The following is a 27348-nucleotide window of genomic DNA, read 5'->3' on the forward strand; positions in this document are numbered from 1 at the left end:
ATCTGTGTTCATCAGGGATATTGGCCTGTAATTCTCTTTCTTTGTGGTATCTCTTGTCTGCTTTTGGTATCAGTGTGATATTTGCTTCGTAGAAGCTGTTCGGAAGTGTTTTTGATATTTCAATTTCGTGGAAAAGCTTAAAGAGCATTGGGAGTAAGTCCTCTTTAAAGATTTGGAAGAATTCACTAGTGAATCAATCCGGGCCAGGACTTTTGTGCTTGGGGAGACTTTTTATTACCATTTCAATTTCCTTGATGGTGATAGGTCTGTTCAGGTATTCCAGGTCTTCTTGGTTCAGCCTTGGGAGTCTGTAGGAGTCTAGGAATTTATCCATTTCCTCGAGGTTTTGATGTTCCGTGGCATAAAGCTTCTCAAAGTACTCCCTGAGGATCCTCTGAATTTCTGTGGTTTCTGTTGTAATGACCCCCTTTTCATTTCTGATTCGGCTTATTAGGGTTTTCTCTCTCCCTTTCTTTGTGAGTTTTGCTAGAGGCTTATCGATCTTGTTAATTTTCTCAAAGAACCAGCTTTTGGTTTCATTGATCTTTCGGATTGTTTTTTGGGTTTCCATCTCGTTAATCTCTGCTCTGAGTTTTATTATTTCCTTTCTCCTGTTCGGGTTGTGCTCCTTTTTTTGGTCCTTCTCCAAGCTCTTAAGCTGTGAGGTTAGGTTACTTATGTGTGCTCGCTCCTCCTTCCTGAGGAATGCTTGTAGAGCTATAAACTTTCCTCTTAACACAGCCTTTGCTGTGTCCCATAAGTTTTGGTAACTCGTGTTCTCATTTTCATTCGTTTCTAGGAATCTTTTGATTTCCTCTTTGATTTCCTGTCTAATCCACTCGTTGTTCAATAGTGCACTGTTTAATTTCCAGGTGTTTGATTTAGTTTTCTGTTTTTGTGTGTGATTTACTTCTAATTGCAGCGCATTATGGTCTGAGAAGATTGTTGATAAAATCTCTACCTTCTTAATTTTATGGAGGCATGTTTTGTGGCTCAGCATGTGGTCTATCTTGGAGAATGTTCCATGTACGCTTGAGAAGAATGTGTATTCAGCTTTTTGTGGATGAAGTGTCCTGTATATATCTACTAAGTCCCTTTCTTCCATTGTTTCCCTCAAATGAAGTATGTCCTTGCTAAGCTTGAGTCTGGTTGATCTATCAAGAGGTGACAAAGCAGTGTTGAAGTCTCCCACTAGTATTGTGTTGCTATTGATGTCTTTTTCCAAATCTATGAGTAGTTGTTTTAAGTACTTTGCTGGTCTCTCATGAGGTGCATATACATTTATTATTGTAAGTTCTTCCTGTTGTACAGATCCTTTGATCAATAATAAATGGCCTTCACTGTCTCTTATGAACTTCCTCACTCTGAAATCGATGTGGTCTGATATAAGGATGGCTACCCCAGCTTTTTTATGGGAGCTGTTTGCCTGTAGAATTGTTTTCCAGCCTTTGACTCTGAGTCTGTGTTTGCTTTGCCTATTGAGATGCGTTTCTTGCAGGCAGCAGAATGTTGGGTTCAATTTTCTAATCCACCCTGCCACTCTATGTCTTTTAATTGGTGCGTTTAGCCCATTGACATTGAGAGAGATTATTGTTATGGGATTTTGTCCCATTGTTCTGTTAAAATTTGGTGTATTTGAGGGGCCTTTCTTGCCTTAAAGTAGCCCATTTAGTTGTTCTTGTAACCATGGTTTTGAGTCTATGAAGTTCCTGAGCTGTTGTTTGTCTGTGAAACTGTGTGTTGTTCCTTCTATTATGAATGAGAGTCTTGCTGGGAAAAGTATTTTTGGGGAAGCATTTATTTCATTGAGTTTTTTTTACTATGTCCCACCACTGTTTTCGGGCCATGAGGGTTTCATCAGAAAAATCAGCTGTGAATTTTAAGGATGCTCCTTTGTAAGAGATTTCTTTCTTCGATCTTGCTGCTTTCAGAATTTTGTCTCTGTCTAAGGTTTTGGTCATTTTGATCAGAATGTGTCTTGGGGTATTTTTATTCGGATTTCTTCTAGCTGGTACCCTTCGGGCCTCCTGAATGTGGTCACAAGTTTTCTTCAGCTCTGGAAATGTTGTAGCAATGATTTCTTTGACAGTTTCTTCTTCATCGAGGTTTTCTTCCTGTACCTCTGGGACTCCAATAATTCTTATGTTACCCCTCTTGGCTTCATCACGATCTTCTCTTGCTATCTGTTCCCGAATTATGAGTCTCTTTTCCATTTTCTGCTCTTTTCTGGAGAGTCTCTGAACTTCATCTTCGAGCTCACTGATTCTGTTCTCAGCTGCTCTTACTCTGCTGCTGAGGCCTTCCACTGAGCTTTTCAATTCGCCTACGAGATTTTTCAGGTCTGACATTTCTGATTGCATTTTCCTCATTTCTGCCTTCAGATCCTCTTGTCTTCTATTGGCATTGCTTTCCATTGTTTCTTTTAATTCCCTAAGCATCCTAAGTAGCTCCCTTCTGAATTCCTTTTCAGAGAGGTTGTCAAACACTACAGTACTGTTGGTGTCATCTGGGCTAGACTCTTCAATATGAAAGTTTGGTGGGCTTTTGCGTTGCTTTACCATTGTGAGAGGTGTGGTTTAGTCCTTCACGTTCAGTGTTACTATTCTGCTTGATATGCAGTGTGAGTTAAGATATGCTTATGAGTTATTGGCTACTGTGTTTCTAGTGGCTGAGCTAAAATAGAGAAGTTTCCATCTAAGAAGTTAGCTTATGATTCCTATGGCATATGTAGTGGGAAAGTATTTCGCGGCCGCTAATGCGGCCGCGGCTCCGGAAAGAGTCCCTGGCACTGGCGAGGAGTTGGGAATGTCTCCTGCTTGGAATTGGAGGCGTTCAGCTTTTTTGCCCAGAGCTGGGCCTCTGTGCTCGTCCCACGCAGATTAGGGGTTGAAAACCGGCTTTCTAGGGGCTGTTTCTAGCTGCACATGCCCAGAGAGGGACCCAGGCCCTTGGGAGCGGGCTGTACCTGTTGGAATTGGAGCCGTTCAGCTTTGCTGCCCAGAGCTGGGCCTCTGTGCCCATCCCACGCAGATCAGGGGTTGAAAACCGGCTTTCTAGGGGCTGGTTTTAGCTGCGCATGCCTTGTTCAGGGTTTTGATGAAGAAGTCTGACCATCTCTTAGGTGGGCGGTCATGCATTCTTTTGACATCCAGGGGAGTCCAGATGGTAACAACTCGATTCCAGCAGTCGTCTCTAAATAGCATTGTCTGACCCATCTGATTTTTGATGCCTTGGCAAACAGGACAGCATCCCTCATTCTCGATTGTTGATGGAGGTCAGAACTCAGGATTTCTTCTCTCACTTGAGTGAAACATGGTATTTCAAGCATAGCTCTTTCTATTCCTCCTTGACATACTTGAATAGTGTTCTCCTATGCCCAGGTATCTGAGGCATACGTTAGTGCAGGAAGAATGGTGGAGTCGAAAAGATGTGCCTAGAGCTAGAGGTTCTTCATCCTGTTAACCACTTCTTCAACACTCTTGAAGGCATTCCAAGCAGCTCTCTTCCTCCTGTGCAGGTCAGGTGCCACGTTGTTTGTCATCTTGAGTTCTTGACCTAGGTACTCTGCTGCATTTCATTGAGGGCAAATGGAATGTCAGGAACTAGTCCATTTCTCATGAACATTGGCTTTGTGAGATACAGCTACAGTTTGACCTTTCCATATTCATGGTCAAAGTCGGTCAGCATTCATGCTGCTTGGCTGATATTTGATGTTATTAGAATGATGTCATCAGTGAAGCGGAGGTGGTGTAGTTGCCGACCGTCTATCTTCACTCCCATTCCTTCCCATTCCAGTCGTCACATGAGGTTCTGGAGGGTGGCACTGAAGAGTTTCGGTGAAATGGTATCACCCTGCCGAACTTCTCTCTTGATGTTGATGAACACTTCCTTGTAGAATGGTGAGATCCTGGCAGTGAATCCGTAATACAGCTCAAGGAGGATCCTGATGTACCGAGTTTGAACACCTTGTTTGGCTAGGGCTTCAATGACTGCTTCAGTCTCAACAGAATCAAAGGCCTTCTTTAAATCGACGAAAGCTAGACAGAGCGGCATCTTGAACTTTTGAAACCTCAATGAGCTTGGTCAGAGTGTGGATATGGTCCATTGGACTGAATCCTTTTCAGAATCCATCCTGCTCGCATGGTTGTCCTTCATCTAGTGTTCTACCAATCCTATTCAGGATGACTTGAGTGAATAACTTGTAGACGACAGACAATAGGCAGATCAGGCGATAGTTGCCAATGTCATGGATGAATTAATAAATAGAATTCTTAATTAATATAGTTCTTTAATATAGTACCAGTCTCATCTCTGGACCATATGTATAATAATGGAAGATCTACGAGGAGAAAGACAAAGGATATATTTCCATTTAGGGACATTTTTTATTAATTTTGTTGTGTTTCCTGATTGATTCAAAAGACAGTCTATAACAATTCACTTCCTTCTTCAGAGTAAGTTTTTCCTGAGTTGTGAAAAAAAAATACTGTCATGAATGTCTCTGATTCTTGTCTTTTTTCTCCCAGGTCTTATTCAATTATGTAGGTCCCATTGACTTTGATTGTAGCCCAAAGTTGAGATGAGGCTTAGAGGATGCAGTGCTAGACTAAGTAAAAATTCTTAATTATGCAAGTAGAGCTGAAGGAATAATTCAATTTGATTGTAAATTTAGTCCACAAGATTGAGACTAAGTCAATTATCCACTCGGTGCAAATATTGTTTTGATTTTTGGAAGTTTGAAATTGAAGTTATATAACACAACACTTTTCAGAAAATTTAAGGTCCTAGTTAATTACAAAAGAGTGAAATAGATTACATCTATTATCATCAAAATAATTGAAGTGATTTGAGATTATTACTTCTATACTTTTCATTTCATTTAATAGGTCGGTTGCATTATTTTCTTTGATGTTTATTACTTAGGACTATAAACGTTTAGATTCTTTAAAGATCCTGCAATTTGACATTGGTGAAGTGTGGCCAGGGTGAGAAAGTTGGATTGTGAGACATAGGCATTTCAGGAAAGTGTTTGATTTTGGGAATTACTTTTCTTGAATTAGGATTCTAAGTAATGTTTAAAACTCCACAAAGAAAATGAAAAGGAGTTAATTATGACCCAAGGAGACATTTTTTGGGACCCGGCAAAATTCTATGTTAGGCCTTCTGACTTACTAAGAAAAACTTAGCAAATAATATATAATCAAATCTATATAAAACTAATACTGTAGTATATTATAATAAGGTAAAGGTAAAGGCCCTCCCGTTGATCATCGATTTGCTCGAGCGGGCCCAGTAACGTCTCCATTGGAGACTTTGTTGTTACTGTGTCTGGCATATCCAATACTCTCGGTAGCTTGCCGGGCTCTAATACTATATGAAATATCATATTATTTTAAAATAGTATTGAAAGACTAAAAGAAACCTAGATGATTTACCAGTAAATGTTGGCAACTTTCTACTTGAAACTTTTTCCAAAAATTTCCCATCTTCTTTGTTTTTGAATCCAAGAGTCAAGAGATATTGTTGGGGGGGAGAAGAGGACCAGTCAGCTGTCTGAGGCAACATGTGGAAACCTTGAAGATCTGTAAAAGACAAAAGAATTTTTTATCATTTTATGCTTTACAAGGTTATTTATTTTTGTCTAGCTATCAGGAAATATACCTGGCAAAATAATAAATACAATTTTTAAATATACGAAATAAAATCATGTACAAGAAAATTTAGAAAAGCTGAGATATCAAAAACATTCATTATCAGGTCTGAGCCGGGGGTGGGGGTGCGACGGATACCTCATGGGATGGGGGGGGAGTTCCGGCCCATCCTTCACGCCCTACCGAGGTCACCAGTTGCCCCCCATGAGCCGCTCTCCGGCACGGCCACAGCCTCAGAAGCACAGAAACCAGTCTCTTAATTATCTGACTCTCAGTAGAAATACTTCCAGGGTTAATAAATAAAATAGCAGAAATCCAAAACCGTGCGGCCGCAATCGGCCATGACATCATTTAATTCTTGAACCCAGCTGTAGAAAGCAAATCATTCCACAATGCTTTTTCAGCATGGCTGATTTGGGGAGTGGGGTAAAGTCTAAATAATAATGGTGCAGCTTTTATCGAAACAATGAAGCTAGTCAAAGTAGATAGAGTGTTAACTAGAATTGATCTGCCCCACAGGCATTGGGGGTGGGTGGGGGATGGGGGTTTATTGGGGTTCTTCGTGGTGAAAAATAAGTATTGGTAAAGGGAAATGTGATTGATATTTGCATGACTGAGACCTAAACCTGAAAGCTTTGTAACTTTTCCCACAGTGATTCAATAAATAAATTAAAAAAAAAAAGAATGGTAATCTGCCAATCAAAAAAAAACATTCATTATTACTATTCAATTTTTTTTTGGTTTGGGAACTATACCTGGCTATGGTCAGGGCTTACTCCTGGTTCTGAGTTCATGGATCACTCTTGGTGTGTTTTGGTGGACCATGTTGGGTGCTGGGTATTGAATTCAGGTTAGATGTGTGCAAGGCAAGTGTCCTACCAACTGTACTAGCTCTCCAGCTCTTAACCAACTTCATTAAAATATACAGTAATAAAATGCTGCACCATTCTCTTGCTCCATATTCAGATAAATGTTTTTTTTCTGTTCTTCTAGAGCTTAAGATTGAAGAAAACAATATTTGAAAGACAAGAGAAAAATTGCCAAAAGAGAACAAAACACAAATTATTTAGCTACCATCTTTGTTAGAGATATAGAAGGAAATGATACATGTACTAACTTTGCTAGATTTGGAAATAATGAAAGTGTTATGAAAATGGTTCTAAAATGCACTGTTTTTAATGCCCAGAAAAGTTAATATTAGCTAAGTACTTTTACCTACCGTTCCTTGTTTTGTGTGCACTGTCTTTAATATCTTAATGAGAACTTTACAGAATTGGTTCATGACGCAAGAGTGTTAGTACAGTGGGTTGGGTGCTTGCCTTGCATGTGGGTAACCAGAGTTTTATCTCTGGCACCACATATGGCCTCCCTGAGCCCTCCCAGGGGCTGGATAAAGCTCTGAGCACTGCCAGTTGTGGCCCAGAAACAGGAAAAAAACCAAAAATGGTGCTATTGGCCCTATTTTATGAACAGAAAGTTGAGAAGCACAGTTGGGAAGTGAGTTGCCGAGAACATTCTCTGTAACTGGAAAAAGGATGATTCATACCCTGGCAACCAGACACCACAAACCATGGTCCTGAGCTCTGCAACCTGCTTTAGACTTGCTTGGCTCTGAATTACTCTTGAGAGAAAGACAAATGTCAGCCATGACTTGATAAGCAGATTCACTTAATTCATTTCTATTCTAATAATAACGCCTGGGTTTATTGTAATAGACTTCTCAAATAAAGGATGATGAACAGAGGATTTAATGAGCCCTCTCTACTTACCACTGCCAAAAAGGGAAAAAGATGAAATTCCAATATCCTTGAGTTATGCTTTAGTTAAAGGTCAGTTTTTAATATGAAATCAAAACTCAAATAGTAATTGGTCAAATACAGCCACACTATTTATCTGTAATATTTCTTTCAAAAAATAATAGACACAATAAATCATGACTTTTAATGTCCATCCTTTCCACTGCACTCACTACTCTACCTTATCTTTCAGATACAGAACACATTTGTTCAAACTAAAATTCACTGAAAAGTTTAGACACTGGAAGTTGATTAAGATAGAGCTGTACCTTGGCTGTAGTTTTCTTTAAAATTTGATTTTGTTCCCTAATTTAGAGTCTTCTGGCCATGTTTGGTGCTTTCCTATGAAAAGGAACTTGATTTCCAGGGAGACACTGAGTATCATAGGCCTCAGGAAGATTGTTGGATTTGATTTATGGCTTCTTGATCTACATACAGTTTCAATGTATATATGGTTAGTGGACAGAAATGCCTTTGGATTTCAGGTATCCCAAAGCTTTCTTCCAGCTCCTAGATGTTAACTGCTTAGACACTTCCAAGATCTAATAACTCACATTAAAATGGTCCCCCACATCCCAGAGTCCCGGAGTTCAGTGGAGACTAGGTTGTGATGTGCTTGTTCAGCAAATGTGTTTCAGGAGACATCTTGAAATTTGTATTTTCTGGGACAGTTTGATTACAAGAACCAGCCAGATGTTTGAGGGCTCTATTATATACACAAAAAGATTTGAGCTTTACCACTTACTTCTTGTTCTTAACTATTTGGTGCACAAAGAGAAAACATACAATTATGGTGGAAATTAGATCCATTAACAAAACTAGCAGTACTATAGCTCCGGGGTTACAAAATATTATGTTTGTATTAGAGCACTTAGGTAGGGTGGTCATTTTGACAGTATTGACTATTCCAATCCCTGAATATGGAATATTTTTGTCATGTCCTGAGGTCTTCTATCTCTTAAGTACTTTAAAATTTTCATGGTATAGATCTCCCATTCCTAGATTTCTAGGTATTTGATGTTTGAGGATACTATTTTGAATGGGATAGACTCGTTGATCATTTTCTTCTATGATTGTTTGCATGTGACAAATTTTTGTGTATGCACTTTGTAACCAGTCGTTTTGCTGTACTGATTTATCGTTTTCAGTTTTTTTTTTTTTTTTTTGCTTTTTGAGTCAAACCCGGCGATGCACAGGGGTTAGGGGTTACTCCTAGTTCATGCTCTCAGGAATTACTCTTGGTTACTCTTGGCCGTGCTCAGGGGACCATATGGGATGCTGGGAATCGAAACCGGGTTGGCCGTGTGCAAAGCAAATGCCCTACCCACTGTTATTGCTCCAGCCCCTTGTTTTGAATTTTTTTGAGAACTCTTTAGGTTCTCCTATATATATTATCATGCCATCTTCAAATACTGATAATTTGACTTCTTTTCCAATTTGAATCCCTTTGGTTTCTTTTTTTTTTTTTATCTGATTTCTGTTGCTAGGATTTTTAAAGAAATGCTTAATAAAAGTGGAAATATTCATGCCTTTTTATGGCATGAATTTAATAATAATATTAGTATCAGAAATATTTTAAGTTTTTTACCATAAGAATTATTTTGGCTGTGGGCTTATTATAGATAGCCCTTACTATCTGGAAAAAGATTCTTTCCACTTCTGTTCCCATCATAATTCAGATGATATTTTTCAAGGATTCAGAAAAGTTAATAAAACTGCATGGAATCATATAAAAGATCCAAAGTTGTACTAAATAAGAAATTGGAAGTTATCTCATTACCAAACTTGAAACAATACTATAAAATTATAGTGATCTAAGCAGCATGTAAATATAAGCCACTGACCAATGGGTCAGAATTGAATATCCAAGGACAAATTCATATATATATATATGAATATATATATATATATATATCACATGGTCATCTAATTTTTGACAAAGGAGATGAATATGTGAAATAGAGTGAAGAAAGCACTTTCTACCAATGCCCTGAGAAAACTGAATCAATATTTCATACCATGTAGAAAACGCAACTAAAAATTGATCAAAGACCTTGAGATCCTACCTGAAGATTAAACTGAGAAAATATAGGCAGATTGCTGGAAGATTTGGACCTCAATGGTGTCTTCAACTATATGATGCCATTGGTAAGTCAAAAGTAAACAAATGAACTACAAGTTTCTGCATGACACAAGAAACATGGCTAAAACTAAAAGACAGATAACTGACTGGGAGAAAATATCCAGAATCAGAACATCAGATAAAAGGTTGATATTTAGGACATATTAAATGCTCACAAAAATAACAACTGCAACAAAACCCAAAATATCCTATCAAAAACGGGGAGAGGAAATGAACAGACTCTTCTTTGAGGAAGACAGACAGATGGCCAATAAGCATGTGAATTAATGCTCATCAACATTGATTATTAGGGAAATCCAAATCAAGATAACCATGAAGTAAATCTTACACCAGTGAGAACAACTCACATCAAAAAACACTTAGGACAATTGGTGTTGGCAGGGATATGGTGACAAAGGAACTGTGATTACTGCTAGTGGGATTGTTGTTTGGGTTAAATCCTGTGGAAAACAGAATGGAGTTTTCATTCTCAGTTCAAAAACAGTATTCAATTCTCAGTAAAGTAAGAATTGAGCTGCCATACAACCCAACAACTCTACTTCTGGGTATCTACCCCCAGAAAACTGAAACATTAATTAAAAATACATATATATTCACAACATTATCCATGGAAAAACTTAGTACAATAACTAAGGTATGGAAATCAACCTAGGTGTCAATGACAGATGAGTCAAGTATGAAGATGTGGTATGTACATTATATGATTATATTATGATGGAATACTTACAGCGGCAAGGAAGGATGAAACCACGCAATTTGCTACACGTTACATTGACCTAGAGTACATCATGTTTAGTGAAGTAAGCCAGAAGAAGAAAGATAAACACAGGACAATATCACTTGTATGTGGTATTTAGAATAACTGGAAATTCAATGGTTTAAAGGGGAGATGCCTGGCTCACTCTTGACAGTATATTTCAGAGAAGGAAAAAGAAAGAAAACGATGGGGGGGGGGGGGGAAGTACAAAGATACAGACAGAAAGTAGTGTGGGACAGGGGTTAACAGCCTTAGGTACATCATAAAGCTATTATATCCAAACCACAAAATAGCTGGACACATGAGATCAAAATTACAACAATCAAACAAAATTATGCATGTTAAGGAACCAGACCTAGGGATGGGAGGGAACCAGGGACACGGGTAAAAATCAACCATGAATAACTTTGTAAATCATGGAACGTTAATCAAATTGAAAAAATATCAGAAAAAATGCACAGTCAACCCCCTAGCCCAAGACAAAAACAAACCTCCCCAAACCCCCAAACAAAATAAGACAAAAAACAGAAGTCTTTTCTATTCCTTTATGATCCCAGGGATATGGGACATGTTGCATTATTGAAGTTAGCATTATTAGCTTTTAGCGAAATTTTAAAATTGTTGAGATCCCTACCTATATACTGTTAATTTAGAAAAATATTTTCCGAAGTATATTCTCGTTCCATTTGTATGCAGAGTAAATTACAGTTATATGAACATTTAGCCTAGCAGGTAGTCTATGACCCAAAATGACGACACACTTACCAGATGTTGAATCTCATGTAACATTAATTTGAGTGCTAATTGTTCTCGATTTAATTCTCATAAACCTCTACCCTTGTCCAAAATGCCCTGTACCACTGATGAATATGAACGCTCACCACGTTATATTGTTCTTTGGTAGGAAAAGTTAAATTGTTCAAAAATGTCTTCTTGGCTCTTGTCATGTCAGAACAAAGCTTTGGAGAAATAAATCCCTTAAATGCTTTCCTTTACAATTTATCACTATTGGAGATGAGATGCAAATGACTACAAACACATTTATTACTAAAAAATCAATTTGCAGGTATGACACTATTCTAAATTTTTACCATTAGGGAAGCAGATGCTTTAGAAAGAATATCAAAGATAGAGTATGTAGATTAAACTCCTCACAGAAATATGATTTTTAATTCTTTTTTCCATCCAAAGAAGCCTCCCAAAGCATCTAATATGGCTGCCAAACCAACCAAAATAACTGAAACTGTCCCTCCTGTGGCTCATGTCAAATGCTTTCTCTGCATCTATTGATATGATCCTATGGTTTTTATCTTTTCTTTTGTTGATATGATGGATTATGTTAATCAATTTCCAAATGTTAAATCATCCTTGCATCCCCGGGATGAATCCCACTTGGTCGTAGTGTATGATCTTTTTGATGAGTTGTTGCTCTCCACATGTTTGGACTAGCCTCATGCATGAAGGAACGGGCAGAGGAACCCAGGTGTGCGCGACCCGGGGCTTAGATCTCCAAGCCTGCTTGGACCGGGACTGGGCCTCCTCCACCCAGAATCCCCAACTCCCAGTATGTAGGTGTTACACTCACCAACTGCCCCTGGCACCATGTAATCCCATCAATGGCCAAGACACAGAGACTATAAAACCCAGCTCCCGGAAGCAACCTTTTATCTAGTTCTTACTCTGGGGAACCTGGCAGGCTACCAAGAGTGTCCTGCCCGCACAGCAGTCTGGCAAACTCCCTGTGGCGTAATCAATATGTCAAAAACCATTAACAATGATGGATTTCATTCTCCTGACCCTGAAAGAGCCTGGAATGTGGCACTTTCTAAAATCTCAGGGCTAGGACAAAGGAGATGTTACTGGTGCCTGCTCGAGGAAATTGGTTAACAACAGGATGACAGTGATACAATGACAGTGATGAGTTGTTGAATTCTATTTGCTAGTATTTTGTTGAGAATCTTCGCATCCATGTTCATCAGAGATACTGGCCTTTTCTTTTTTCTTGTGGTGTCTTTGTTTCCTTTTGGTAATAGAGAGATATGAGCCTCATAGAAACTTTTTGGGAGAGTTTCTGTTTCTTCAATTTCCTGGAAAAGCTTGCAAAGAATTGGCAAAATTTCCTCTTTAAATGTTTGAAAAATTCGCTAGTGAATCCATCTGCACTGGGGCTTTTGTTTTGGGGACAGTTTTTGCTTACAGTTTCAATTTTCTTGATATTAATAGGACCATTTCAGGTACTCTAGATCTTCTTGATTCAGACTTGGGAGATTATAGGAATCCAGGAATTTATCCATTTCTCCTAGATTCTCTTGTTTCGTGGCATACAGACTTTCAAAGTAGTCTCTGATGATCTTCTGAATTTCTTTGGTTTCTGTTGTGATGTCCCCCTTTTCATTTCTGATTTGGTTTATTAGAGTTTGTAATCTCTCTCTCTGTGATTCTCATTAATGGGTTATCAATTTTGTTTATTTTCTCAAAGAAACAGCTCTTGGTTTCATTGATATTTCTGTTTTTTTGGGTTTCTATGTCATTGATTTCTGTTCTAAGTTTTATGATCTCTTTCCTTCTGCCTGGTTTGGGATTTTTTTTTTTATAATTTATTTATCTATTGAATTACTGTGGGAAAAGTTACAAAGCTTTCAGGTTTAAGTCTCGGTCATGCAAATATTAAACACATTTCCCTTTACCAATACTTATTTTTCACCACGAAGAACCCCAATAAACCATCCCCCTCCCAACCCTCCCAATGCATGTGAGGCAGATGAATTCTAATTAACACTCTATCTACTTTGACTCGATTCATTGTTTTGACAAAAGATGCACCATTATTATTTAGAGTTTACACCCCCAAATCAGACATGTTGAAAAGGAATTGTGAAAGAATTTGTTTTCTACAGCTGGTCACAGGAATTAAATGATGTCGGATTTCTGGTATTTTACTTATTAACTCTGGAAGAATTTCTGCAGAGAGTCAGATAGTTACGAGATTGGTTTCTGTGCTCTGGAGCCATGGCTGTGCTGGAGAGCCGCTCGTGGGGGCAACTCGTGACCTCAGTAGGGCGTGAAGGAGGAGTGGGGAATGCCCCCCTTCCCATGAGGTTTCAGTCGCCCCATCATGACTGGCTCATACCTGGCTTTCCACAAAGCTCCCAAGCGGCTGCCATCTTTCTTTCGGTTTGGGCTCCTTTTGTTGGTCCTTTTCTAAGATCTTGAGCTGTGAAGTCAAGTTGTTCATGTGGACCCTGTCTTCCTTCCTGGGAAATTCTTGCAGAGCTATAAATTTTCCCCTTAACATGACTTTAGCTATGTCCCACAGGTTCTGGTAGCTCGTGTCTTCTTTCTCATTTGTTTCCATGTATCTTTTGATTTCTTCCTGGATATCTTTCCTGACCCACTCATTGTTCAACATTGAGTTGTTTAATTTCCAGGTGTTTGATTTGGTTTTTCTGCATCTGTACATGATTAACTTCTATCTTCAGTGCATCCTGGTCTGAAAAGATAGTTGATACAATGTCTATCTTCCTAATTCTGTTGAGGTATGCTTTGTGGCCCAGCACATGGTCTATTCTGGAAAATGTTCCATGTGCACTGGAAAAGAATGTGTATTCTTTTTGGGGGAAGATATAAAGTCTTGTATAGATCTATTAATACTCTCTCTTATATTTCTTCATTCAGAACCATTATTTCCTTGCTGAGTTTTAATCTTCTTGATCTATCCAGAGGAGATAAGGTAGTGTTGAAGTCTCCAACTACTATTGTGTTGCTTGCAATGTCCTTCTTTAGGTCTGTTAGCAGTTGTAGGTATTTGGCTGGTCCCTGATTGGGTGCGTATATCTTTAGGAGTGTGATTTCTTTCTTTTGTACATATCACTTGATTATTACAAAATGGCCTTCTCTGTCCCTTCTAATCTTTTTCAATCTGAAATCTATTTTGTCTGATACTAGTAAGGCCACCCCAGCTTTGTGAGGGGGTTGTTTGCTTGTAGGATTGTTTTCCACCCTTTGAATGTATTTGGTGTGTGTTTGTTCTGACTGTTCAGATGTGTTTCTTGTAGGCAGCAGAATGTTGGGTTCTGTCTCTGAATCCATTTTTCCACTCTGTGTCTCTTGATTGGTGAATTTAGACCATTGAAATTGAGAGAGATTATTGTTAAAGGGTTTTGTGTCATCTTTCTGTAAGGGTTTGTTGTGCTTGTAGAGGTTTGTCCTGTTTTACGGTAGCCCCTTCAGCCCTTCGTTTAGGTTTGGTTTTGAATCTGTGAAGTTTCTGAGCTGTTGTTTATCCACAGAATAGTGTACCATTCTTTTGAGTTTGAGTGAGTTTGGCCAAGTAAAGTATTCTTGGTGAAGTGTTCATTGCATTGAGTTTTTTCACTATATCCCACCATTGCCTTCGAGCTTGGAGGATATCCTCTGATAGGTCTGCTGTGATTCTAAGGGGTGCTTTTTCTAATGTGATTTCCTTCTTTGACCTTGCTGCTTGCAGTATTGTGTCTCTATCTGTGACATCCATCATTGTAACTATGATATGTCTTGGAGTGTTTTTGTTAAGGTCTCTTTTAGCTGGCACCCTTTGGGTTCCTTGAGTCTGAATGTCTGCATTCTCCAGCTCTGGAAACTTTTCAGCAATGGTTTCTTTAACTGTGGCTTTTTCATTGAGATTGCTTCCCTGACTTCTGGTACTACAATGATTCTAATGTTGTTCTTCTTGAAATCATCCCCTAGGATTCTGATTCACTCTAGAGCTATTTTGAGGTCTCTTCCCATTGTTTGTTGTTGCCTGTAGGTTTCCTGAAGCTCATCTTCAAGCTCTCTGATTCTGTTTTCAGCTGTAGCCATTCTACTGTTGAGGGCACACACTGAGTTTTTCATTTCATCTACCGAATCCTTTACTTGTGACACTTCTGTGCATAGCTTTCCTATTTCTGCTCTCATCTCTTCCTGTATTTTCTCCATTGATTCATGATTTTTTCATGTTCCCCTTTAATTTACTGGATATCTGTCCCACCATCTCTTTGAGTTCATTGAGCATCTTCATTACTTCATCTCTGAATTCTTTATCGAAGAGCTAACATTTGTGAGTAATGCCTATTGAGGCTTCTGGATTCTTTTCATCCTCCTTTCCTTGTGGTGGGGAATTGTGCAGTGTCTTCATTTTGTGGTGGTGGTATGGGGACTGAGATGTGACACCAGATTGCTGGGTATGGGAAAGATAACTGCGGTCCCTCAGAGGCCACGCCCACTTCTGCTGAGGCCATGCCCCCTACTGGTACCTGGTGTGGGGGGTGGTGCAGACCTGGGAGAGGGAGGAAACCAGGCATTGGGATGGACAGGACGGTGCTCGGGGAGAGTAGGTGGCCCAGGGTCCGAGTGGACACTTGGGGAGTGGGCATGGGGAGGAGGTGGCATCCCGGGTTCGATTATTCACTGATTATTCACCCAGAAGAGGGAGAAAACTGGGCACAGCGTTGGGACTGACAGAAAGGTCCTTGGGCTAGGACCTTTTTAAGACTCTACTAAATCTGAAGGTCTGGAGCGATAGCACAGCACTTAGGGTGTTTGCCTTGCACATGGCTGACCTGGGTTTGATTCCTCACACCCTCTTGGAGAGCCCAGAAATCTACCGAGAGTATCCTGCCCACACAGCAGAGCCTGGCAAGCTCCCCGTGGCGTGTTCAATATGCCAAAAATAGTAACAACAAATCACACTATGGAGACATTACTGGTGCCCTCTCAAGCAACTCGATAGACAGTGCTGCAGTTTCCATCCAAGTGAAGGGCATCTAACACTCAGCTAAAGTAGGTGAAGTTGGCCAGTTTTTATGTTCTCAACTGATTTATGTTATTTGGTCTTCTGTATCATCCTCGCCCTTTAAGTCACATCAGAGGAGTTTCATGGAACTCTCTGTCTTGTTTGTTTTTCCTTCCCCCATCCCTTCATCTCTCTTATATACATGTGCACATTGTTCTCTTTTCCTGATTTCTCCTCTGCCTTGTTATTCATTATTCCTTCAAGTTTTGTCTGGTTCACAGATTTATTCTTCACATGTAATCTCTTGGGGGGAATTTCTCTAGTCATTTTCTAGCCAAAAGACTGGGGCCAAAGCTATACTTTCACTTGCTTCACACAGCATTTCCAAATGCCTAATGGGACACTGATATATATATGTGTGTGTGTGTGTGTGTGTGTGTGTAAACTCAAAAAAGATGGCAGTGGCAGTGGTCTATCTCTCCCACTGCCTGCGTTCGGTAGTCTCATGCCGGTTCCCGCACTCCAGGGAGGTCGATGGTGATGGGTAGGCAAAGGAAGGAAACGAGGGCCAGGCTGGTTGGTCTTAGTTGCAGTTTATTCCATTTCCATCTCCATTCTGCTCTCATTCTCCTCCTGCTTCTTCCTCCCCCATGCTACTTCATTCTCCTCCTCGATCCCCCTTCATTCTCCTTCTGACTCTGGAATCTGGATACTGATCCTCCAGCCCACTCTTACAGTTCAATTAAATCCCAAAACCATGAGGGTTTGGGGTAACAATTACACATAGGTGTGGTCACAATCAATAGGGGTAAAGTTCTTTCCTTTGGGGAAAGCTGCTTCTAAGACAGATCCTCTCTCAGCAGGACGACCCACCCTAGAACGGAATCCCCTGGGTGTGTTTCTCCTCTTCTTGTCCAACAAACATACAAGCATACATAATATAAATCAATTTTATATGGATACAGTAAGAAATGCCTTAAACTTATAGAATTGCTCTCTTAGGGCCATCTCAATCCAGACTACAGTGCTCAGGCCAGATAGTCTTTCCTACCCCTAGCAGGGTCCTAGTCTCGTCATTACCTTCGGATCATGACAGCATTTGTCTATGATCAAACTCTTAACTTATAGTTAAGAATTGTGGCACTTTGGTCTGGCCCATTTCGATGCCAGGGTAGTTCACCACTTGCCCTGGGTCCATTCAGTCCCTCGTTGGGACCCTGATTTTGGGGTGTTAGGAACCAAGGGCAACTGAGGCTTAAGTCGAGAAAGCAGATGCTCAGGAGTGAATAATATTCAGAGCAAATTAAATCCTAAGTTACAAAGCGTAATATTAACGGTGTTCCTCTATCTATACAGAAAAGGACATTGTTTTTTTTTTTTTTTTTTTTTTTTTTTTTTTTTTTTTACTTTTTTTTTTTCCCTTCATTTTATTTTATTTTTTTTAAAGTTGTAGATTTACAATTTTTTGTGCTTTGGTTTCAATTATACAATGATCAGATACCCATCCCTCCACCAGTGCCCATTTTCCACCACCATGGATAATATCCCTCCCACCCCCATCCCCCCATCCCCCCTGTCTCTGTGGCAGGGCAATCCCCTGTGTTCTCTCTCTCCTTTTGGGTGTTGTGGTCTGCAAAAGAGGCATTGAGTGGCAAACATGTTCAGTCCATAGTCTACTTTCGACATGCATCTCCCCTCCTGGGAGGATCCTCCAAACATCCTTTATTTGGTGCTCCCTTCTCTATCTGAATAGCCCTTTCCTCTAGGATACCCGGCTGGCCTCTAAGTTATGGAGTAATCCTCCTGGTGCTGATCTCAGCTATTCTTGGGTATTAATCTCATACTTTGTTACTTTATATCCCCCAGATGAATGCAATCTTTCTATGTCTATCCCTCTCTTTCTGACTCATTTCGCTTAGCATGATACTTTCCATATTGTACCACTTGTATGTAAATTTCATGACTTCATCTTTTCTAAGAGCTACATAGTACTCCATTGTGTAGATGTACCAAAGTTTCTTTAACCAGTCATCTGTTCTTGGGCATTCAGGTTTCTTCCAGTTTCTGGCTATTGTAAAGAGTGCTGCAATGAACAAACAAGTGCAGATGTCACTTCGACTATACATTTTTGCCTCTCTGGGATATATTCCCAGGAGTGGTATTGCTGGGTCAAATGGGAGCTCAATTTCTAATTTTTTGAGAATCGTCCATACTGTTTTCCAGAAGGGCTGAACCAGTGGACATTCCCACCAACAGTGAAGGAGTGAAGGACATTGTTTTAAAGTAAACTATTCATAAGACATAAGGAGAAGAGAAAGGCAGTATTTCACTCATACATATAAAATCATAGATTTCTGAGGAATCTAAACTTACAAGTTAACAGAGTCTGATTAGGGGGAAAAGCTGATTAACTGGTTGGGGTGGAGAGCATAGAAGTGGTTACAGATTAAAGAAAGGAATGGGAGTGACTTGGGAGCACCATAATAAACCAAGTTCCTCGTGGAAAGAGGGAAAGGGCAAACCAATGTTAAGCTTAAAATATTTGGAGCTATATGCCAACATATATATATATATATATATGTATAATCATTTGAAAAGTTACCTAACATACAACAAACATAATCCTCAAAAGTAATGGTTTACAATCTCCACAACTTCCCTCTTATCCTCTTTTCAATGATGACTTCTATTCATCCAATTACTCTGATCTGAAATTTTGAGGCAATCTTACCCCCTGACATTTAGTGAGTCTCAACTAATTAAATCTGCCCATTGTAATACACTACATATCACAACGCCCTTTTTCGTGTTATCATTGTTACTACCATAGTCAAATATCCGATCACATAATGCCTGGATCACAGGAAAACTTTTCTTACCAATTTCTTTGCTTTGGCTAATTATTTATGCTAGTACAGCTCCCATTCCACTCCCCAATCACCAGTTCTGATACCTCACCTTTGTCATTGTTACAGCCTTCTCAGAAACATATGATTTCCTTCTGAGTATTCAAGGCTTTCAATGGTGTGCACATTTTCCACAATCTAGATATGTCATCTGTACATTTTCTCCCATGCAAACCTTTATCATCTGCTGTGCTGATAAGCAATATTAGCTATTGCTTATCCTGCCCTGCAGGATTAACCTCAAGAGTGGAGCTGTGTGTGCTCCTCTACCCAGAAACACTCTGCTCTGCCCATTGTTCCTTTATTAAAGTGATCACCATCTTTCCATATATGTCCAAGAGAAGTATCACTTTGTCCATTCAGGTTTCCCCAAGATATATATATATATATATATATATATATATATACACACATATGTATATGTATATATATATATGTATTTCAAAGTTGTGAAGAATATCTATACCATTTACTCTAAGAAAAATATCTTAATATTTTATGGGGGTGTGCCTTATTTTGCCAACAAGTGGTAATCCTCTTCATTATGATCGTGTCCCCAAATACCTGATAAGTGCTCCATAAATACTTGAATTGAAAACATTTATAAGTTATGACATGTTGGTGGTCCAAATAAGAATGGAACTTCAAAAGAAAAACTAATAAAATGTTCAGAGCCTCTGAGGATTTATCCCTGTCTCTAAACTGAAACAATACCATCTCTGTTCCTTATTTTATTTTATTGCTTTTATTAAATATTTTTGGCCACACCCAGTAATGTTTAGGGCTCACTTCTGTCTCTGTGCTCAGGTATTACTTCTGTTGGTGCTTGGGGTATACCATGTTTGGTGCTGGGAATTGAACCCTTGGAAGACAAGAGCCCTACCGACTTTTCTATTGCTACAGCCCCTGTTTCTTATTTTACTGAAGACTTTAGAGGATTTTGATCAAGTTGAGAACTTAAGAAGGCTTAAGTTCAGAGAGCTTAGTGAAGTAGATGCTAAGATGCTAAATGAATGGGTGGAAAAAATCAGTATTATATTCAAGTTGTATTCTTAGTACAGCTTGTTTTCTGAGAAATATAGACTCAGTCACCGATGTTGATTGACTTAATCTAGATAGTATAGCTTAGTGAAATTGTTGGCAGCATCCAACAAGCATCTGCAAAAAAGTGAAATATTGATTGTGGATCAGAAGGCTCATCTCTATACAATAGGTTTATCTGTAATGAAGTTAAATACCTGTAAAATAACATATGGTAAAGGCCCTCCCGTTGATCGTCGATTTGCTCGAGCGGGCCCAGTAACGTCTCCATTGGAGACTTTGTTGTTACTGTGTCTGGCATATCGAATACTCTCGGTAGCTTGCCGGGCTCTCCGAGAGGGGCGGAGGAATCGAACTCGGGTCGGCCATGTTGGCCGCGTGCAAGGCAAACGCCCTACCCGCTGTGCTATCGCTCCAGCCCTAAAATAACATATAAGCTCCACGAAAGTAAAGTAGAAAACACTGATGCTATAAACCAGTTTTGTCTGCTCAACACCTACTGTAACCACATGCAGCAGATTGTAAATAAACTTTTTAAAACCAATATTTAAAAGCAAAATAGATATTTAAAATATGCAAATTTGTTAGTATTCAATGGTCACCTCTCCTTAAGTTTCCTTTCCTTCTCTATTTCTGGTGTCTATTTCATTTCTCTGCCCTTTGTCCACACAAAATGTTCTGACATTTTGGGTTAGAGCAAAATCTCATTTCTAAAGGTCCCAATTGTTCAGTGTGAGATTGGACCGTGTCGGTTTTATATGAGTTCTTTTTACTGATCAGTTTCAGAATTTAGCTTCTATAGTGCCTTCATAATGCCAGTACTTTGTCATTACTTTTTTCCCAATCATTTTCTGAGTTTTATCTTGTACTTCTTTTAATGCCAAAACTTCTATCTTGGACGTTATCCACAAATTCACATCAGCAAGAAAATAGCTAAAGACAGCAACTTTGTAGCTAAGTTATCATTATTTCCCCCATAAATAATAAAATGATTTCTACTTTTAAAAATAGAAATAGCATATTTTGATTTTTTCATTTCATGTGTGAGAAAGCTGTATATATGATGAATCTCCGTGTAATAAATTGCATTTTCCTCTTGACCGTCATTATAATCTAAAGTTATAAATGCAAGTAGAAAAATTGGTTTCTATTCCTAAAATTCCTAATCTTTATTTCAGGACTGATGGTATATTTCACAAAAATCAAACATTTTGTATATAAGTTTCTTATGATATCTAAAATATAATTACGCAGGATTTTTATGCAATTTGCCAAGGCAAGGATGGAATTAGAAGATATCATTCAGAGTTAAGTGAGTCAGAAGGAAAGGCATATACCCACCAAATGATCTTTATGTGGGAGCTTAAAGTTACACAGTAATAAAGACAACACAATGGTAGAACTGAGTTTGTGCAGGGGGCATTGAAGAAGAAGAAATTTGGGGTTCTTGGGAGGAGAGGTGAGTACATCAGTAATGGCTATGGTGTTGGGATTATATACATGGAACACCCACCATTAACAGTGTTGTAAACCACAAAACATTAATAAAAAAAATTTAAAAAAGTATTTCCCCCCCAAACAAAACCAATTGCTGAAAGATCAAAACAAAACAAAACAAAACAAAAATGCATGGGCCAACAAGATTCATTGAAGTTAAGGTGTTTGCCTTGCATGCAGCTGACCTTGGTAAGCTCCCTGGCATCACATGTCTCCTTGAGCACCATTAGGCATGATCCCTGAGAACAGATTCAGGAGTAAGACCAGAACATCACTGGTGTCCTCTTCCCCACTCTTTCCCCCAATAAATCCAGAACACTGCTAGAGTAATTCTAGAAATTCAAAAGTAACCATTTAAAAATGTTTACAATCAAAATTTAAAAAATGCACAGGAACCAGGGAGATTGCTCGAAAGACTAGAATATACGGCTGGCATGTACAAGAACTGGATACAAGAACTGGATTCAACCCCTGGCATCACATGGCCTCCTGAGCACTGCACTGCATGGTGTAGGCTTAGTGGCCCTTGGTACTGCTGGGGAGGCTCTCCAAAGAAAAAGAGCCATGCAATAAACAAAAGCACATGCTTTACTGACCAGAGAAAGTGTTTCTACTTAACATTTTACAATTCAGAGTGCCATCCTGAACATAAAATGTTCTATAATACATTGATGCCTTAGCAGAAACTGAGAGCTGGTCAGTAGGCAGCTTGCCATGCAGGGATGTTGGTGGTGGCTATCGGGACAATGGTGCAGGGATGCAGACACTCCAGTGGAGGGTGTGCTGATGAAATGTTTCATGCATGAAACCCTATCATTAACAGTGTTGTAAATCACGGTGCCTAAAATTAAATTTGAAAACAACAAAATAAACTGAAGTCAGTTTGAGTCCCACTTGAAGATAAAACTTTTGCTCTCATAGAATTTATTTACTTTTGTTTAGACACTGTAATTTACAAAGCGTTCAACAACAGAATTTCAGCCATACAATGTTCTAACGTCAATCTCCCCCACAGTGTATCTCCTCACAAATGTCCCAGGTTCTTTCACTTTTCCCAGTTTGTCTTTTTAACAGAGAAATATTCTGTTTATTTTTAAATATATGTGTTGGTTTGTTTGGGGGCCACACTCACCAGTGCTCAGGGATTATTCCTGGCTCTGAGTTTAGGAATCACTCCTGGCAGGAATTAGGGGATCATATGAGTTGCCAGGAATCAAATCTCGGTCAGCCTCATGCAAGGCAAGTGCCTTGCCTGCTGTAAAACCACTGTGATTCAACAGGCTCATTTTAAAGTTTAAGCGTTGTATATGCATGTGTTGCTGCAGTTGGTTTGGCTGTAGTGATTTTGATAAAGATATCTCACCACTGTTATGTTTAAGACCCTAATCTTGCCTCTATGTTACCTCCAGCTGCCTCCTATTATGGTCTCTTCCATTTCTCCCTTTTTCTCTCCTGACTTTCCATCTCTGTATTCTAGGGCCCACAGTTTGCCCACCTTTTTTTACCATACATTCCCCTGTCATGTAATTCTATATAACAGAGTGAGAAAATCCAGTATTTGTCCTTCTCACTTCATTTGCTATGATATCCTCCAGTTCTATCCAAATAGCAGCAAACTTCATGATTATGTCATTCTTTGTGGAATGTGCGAAGTGTTCCATTGTGCACATATATATCACGCCCTACCTGTTTTTGGATATTTGGGTAGATTCCATGTCATCACTACTGTACTAAGTGCTGCAATGAACAAAGGTATGCAGATGTGTTTTTTTCCAATGGGTGCTTTTGTATCTTGGGGTTAGATACCAGGATGTGTAATAGCTGGGATATATTGAAGTTCCATTCTTACTTTTTGAGAAATCTCCTTACTGTTTCTCATGGAGGTTGAACTAAAAAGCGTTTTCACCAGCAGTGAAAGAGAGTTCATTTTTTTTCCACTTCCTCACCAACACAGGTTGTTTCTAGTCTATGCTTTGCACCATTCTCACTGATGTGAGAAGATACCTTGGTACCTTAGTTAGGATTTCCCTGATAATAAGTAATGGATTACCAGGTTTTCTTTGCAGAATGGACATCTACCTGTTCTTCAAAAAGTGTCTGTTTACATCGTTTTCCATTTTTGATGGTTTTATTGAATTTTGTGTTGTTGGTCTTTGTGATCAATGGAAATCAACCAATGGAAAACCAACAGGACTGTACTACTATACAAGAAGGGAGATATCCACGACATTGGCAACTATTGTCCGATCTGCCTACTGTCTGTCATCTACAAGTTGTTCACTTGAGTCATCCTGAATAGGATTGGCAGGACACTAGATGAAGGACAACATGCAAGCAAGCCAGGTTCCGAAAAGGATTCAGCACCATCGACCATATCCACATGATAACCAAGCTCATTGAGGTTTCTTGGGAGTTCAAGATGCAGCTCTGTCTAATGTTCATTGATTTAAAGAAGGCCTTTGAGTCTGTTGAGATGGAAGTGGTCATCGAAACCCTAGCCAATCAGGGTGATCAAACTCAATACATCAGGATCCTCTGTGAGCTGTATTACGGATTCATTACCAGGATCTCACCGTTCTACAAAGAAGTGATCATCAATGTCAAGAGAGGGGTATGGCAGGGTGATGCCATTTCACCAAAACTCTTCAGTGCCACCCTTGAGAACATCATGCAACAACTGGAATGAAAAGGAATGGGAGTGAAGATAGATGGTTGGCAACTACACCACCTCCACTTTGCTGATGACATTGTTCTAATAACACCAAACATTAGTCAAGTGGCACAAATGCTGACAGACTTTGACCGTGAGTGTGGAAAGGTTGGATTACAGCTGAATCTCACAAAGACAATATTCATGAGAAACAGTCTTGTTTCTGATGTTCCATTCACTCTCAACGAAACAATCATCTCCAAATGCAACAGTTACGTGTACCTAGGTCGAGAAGTCAAGATGATGAATGACCTGGCACCTGAGTTGCGCAGGAGGAAAAGAGCGGCTTGGACTGCCTTCAAGAGCATTGAAGAAATAGCTAAGAGGATGAAGAATCTCCAGCTCCAAGCACAACTCTTCGATTCCACTGTTCTTTCTGCATTAACTTACGCCTCAGAGACCTAGGCCCTACGAAAACAGGATGAGAACGCTATTCGGGTCTCTCAAAGAGGAATTGAAAGAGCTATGCTTGGAGTATCACACTTCACTCAAATGAGAGAAAGAATCTGGAGTTCCAACCTCCATCGACAATCACGAATCAGGGATGCTATCTCATTTGCCAAGGTATCAAAAATCAGATAGGCTGGACACATAATGAGATTTGGAGTCGACTGATGGACTAGAGCAATTACTGACTGGATTCCACGGAATGTCAAAAGATTGTGTGGCCACCCACCTATGAGATGGTCAGACTTCTTCATCAAGACCCTGAACGATTGGTTTGAGGCTCTTCGTGTTACTAGGATGAGCAGATGACATTAGGCTACATGTGACAAGGACGAATTGAGATGTTACTTGTGCCCATTCTAGCAAATTGATAGGTAACGGTATATCAAGTGATCAAGTGATCTTTGTGAACTTATTTTGGATATTAATCCTTTATTTTGACAAAAGTATTGAGTGGAAATATTTTCTTTCATTCAGCAGTGTTCTTTTTCATTTATTTATTTATTTATTTATATAAATAAATAAATTATTTTTTTTATATCGCTGGAGCGATAGCACAGTGGGTAGGGCGTTTGCCTTGCACGCAGCCAACATGGCCGACCCAAGTTCGATTCCTCCGCCCCTCTCGGAGAGCCCGGCAAGCTACCGAGAGTATTCGATATGCCAGACACAGTAACAACAAAGTCTCCAATGGAGACGTTACTGGGCCCGCTCGAGCGGGGGGGGGCATTTATTTATTTGCGTTTTTGGGTCACACCTGGCGATACACAGGGGTTACTCCTGGCTCTGCACTCAGGAGTTACTCCTGGCTGTGTTCAGGGGACCATATGGGATGCTGGGAATTAAACCAGGGTCAGCCGCGTGCAAGGCAAACGCCGCCCTACATGTTGTGCTATCGCTCCCACCCCTGTGTTCTTTTTTATTTTAACCTGAGTTTTTGTCATGCAGAAATTTTTTAATTTTATGTAGTCCTACTTGTTTATTTTTGTTTCTGTTGTTTTTGCTAATAGAATGGTATCATTGAAAACATCTCTGAGGCAAAATCCTGGAACATTCTGACTACATTTTTCTCAATGTATCTTAAAGATTCTGTTCTAACAATGAGGACACTTTGATCCACTTTGAATTGATATTTATATAAGGTCTAAGATATGGATCCAGCTTCAATTTTTTTGTATGTAAGCCAAAGATTTTTTTAAAGAGTCTCAACTTGATCTTTAATTACATTAATACACAATCAAAAATTTCACCATTTCAGTCTGATTTGGCCCCACATGTTACATTTTTAGGAATGTTCCACTGTTTTGTTTGGAAGGCATATCTCCTACATCAGATGGAAGAGGAAGGACTATAATCACTTTTTTAAAATTTTTGTTAGTGAAACACCATGAGGTATTGTTGTAGACTTATAAACTTTTGTGCTTGCATTTCAGTTATACAATGGTGGAGTACCCATCCCTCCACCAGTTCCCATTCTCCACCACCAGTGATTCCAGTAGCCCTCCCAACCCTCCCAGCCCCCCACTCCCGCCATTTCCCCCACCCCACCCTGCCTTTGTGGCAGAGCATTCCCTTTTGTTCTTTCTTTCCTTTAGGGTGCTGGGGTTTGCAATAGAGTTATTGAGTGTCTATCATGTTCAGTCTATAGTCTACTTTTAACGTGCATCTCGAATTGCAAGCAAATCCTCCAAACACCCTTTACTTGGTATTCCCTTCTTTATCTGAGCTGCTTTTCCCCCCAGCATGTGGTAAGCCAAAGATTTTTGATAGAAGAATTTTGTTAGTAATTCAACATACACACAAACACTATAAAATTACTAAGATATTATAGGTTAGCTGTAAAAAAGACATACCCTAAAAGCTAACTACTGTGAAGTAAACATTTCAGCAATGGTCATTTCACAGTATATGCAAATATTGAGTAATATGCTGCATATTTAAAACCAGTGCAATATGTCAATCAGACCTGAGTTTTTCAAAAGGGGAACAACTGAAGTCAAGGAAAAACACTTCTATTTTACTTGTTAAGTTATATTGCATTTAGTTTTTCAATGTCAATGTTTGAACCCAAGATTTCAAATGTGAGGCATGTGATTTATCACTGTACTGAAAAATTAATTCTTTTACTAAAATTTGTTTTAATACCCATATCTGTGCTCAGAGCTTACTCTTCTGGAAATTTTAACTTTAAATATATTGGATAAGGTTTGAATTTGCATTACCAAGTAGATTTAGGAAATCTCCAATCTGGAAGTAAAAGTTCTCTGATTTTAATACTTTGTACTATTTGGGAAAAAAAGCAAAATACAGTTTTTAATAATGTACAATCAAACCAGACAACATAAACTTCTCATAAATTAGGTAAAGGCCCTCCCGTTGATTATCGATTTGCTCGAGCGGGCCCAGTAACGTCTCCATTGGAGACTTTGTTGTTACTGTGTCTGGCATATCGAATACTCTCGGTAGCTTGCCTGGCTCTCCGAGAGGGGTGGAGGAATCGAACTCGGGTCGGCCATGTTGGCTGCGTGCAAGGCAAACGCCCTACCCGCTGTGCTATCGCTCCAGCCCCTCATAAATTAAGTCATGCTAAATAATGACTTATACCTGAAGAGAATAACACCCCTCCCCCCCCCCCCCACACACACGCC

General features: G+C 39.4%; 1 protein-coding gene across 1 annotated transcript in view; it reads right to left on the reverse strand.

Moving 5' to 3' along the window:
• Positions 1-27348, reverse strand: part of SPATA16 (spermatogenesis associated 16) — a 349005-nt gene that overhangs the window by 59449 nt on the left and 262208 nt on the right. The window contains exon 6 of the mRNA XM_056110646.1: positions 5436-5582. Within this exon, the coding sequence (XP_055966621.1) occupies positions 5436-5582 (147 nt within the window). The remainder of the gene's footprint in view (positions 1-5435; positions 5583-27348) is intronic.

Source organism: Sorex fumeus, unplaced genomic scaffold (assembly GCF_029834395.1).
Source record: "Sorex fumeus unplaced genomic scaffold, SorFum_2.1 ptg000010l, whole genome shotgun sequence".
Classification (NCBI taxonomy): Eukaryota; Metazoa; Chordata; class Mammalia; order Eulipotyphla; family Soricidae; genus Sorex; species Sorex fumeus.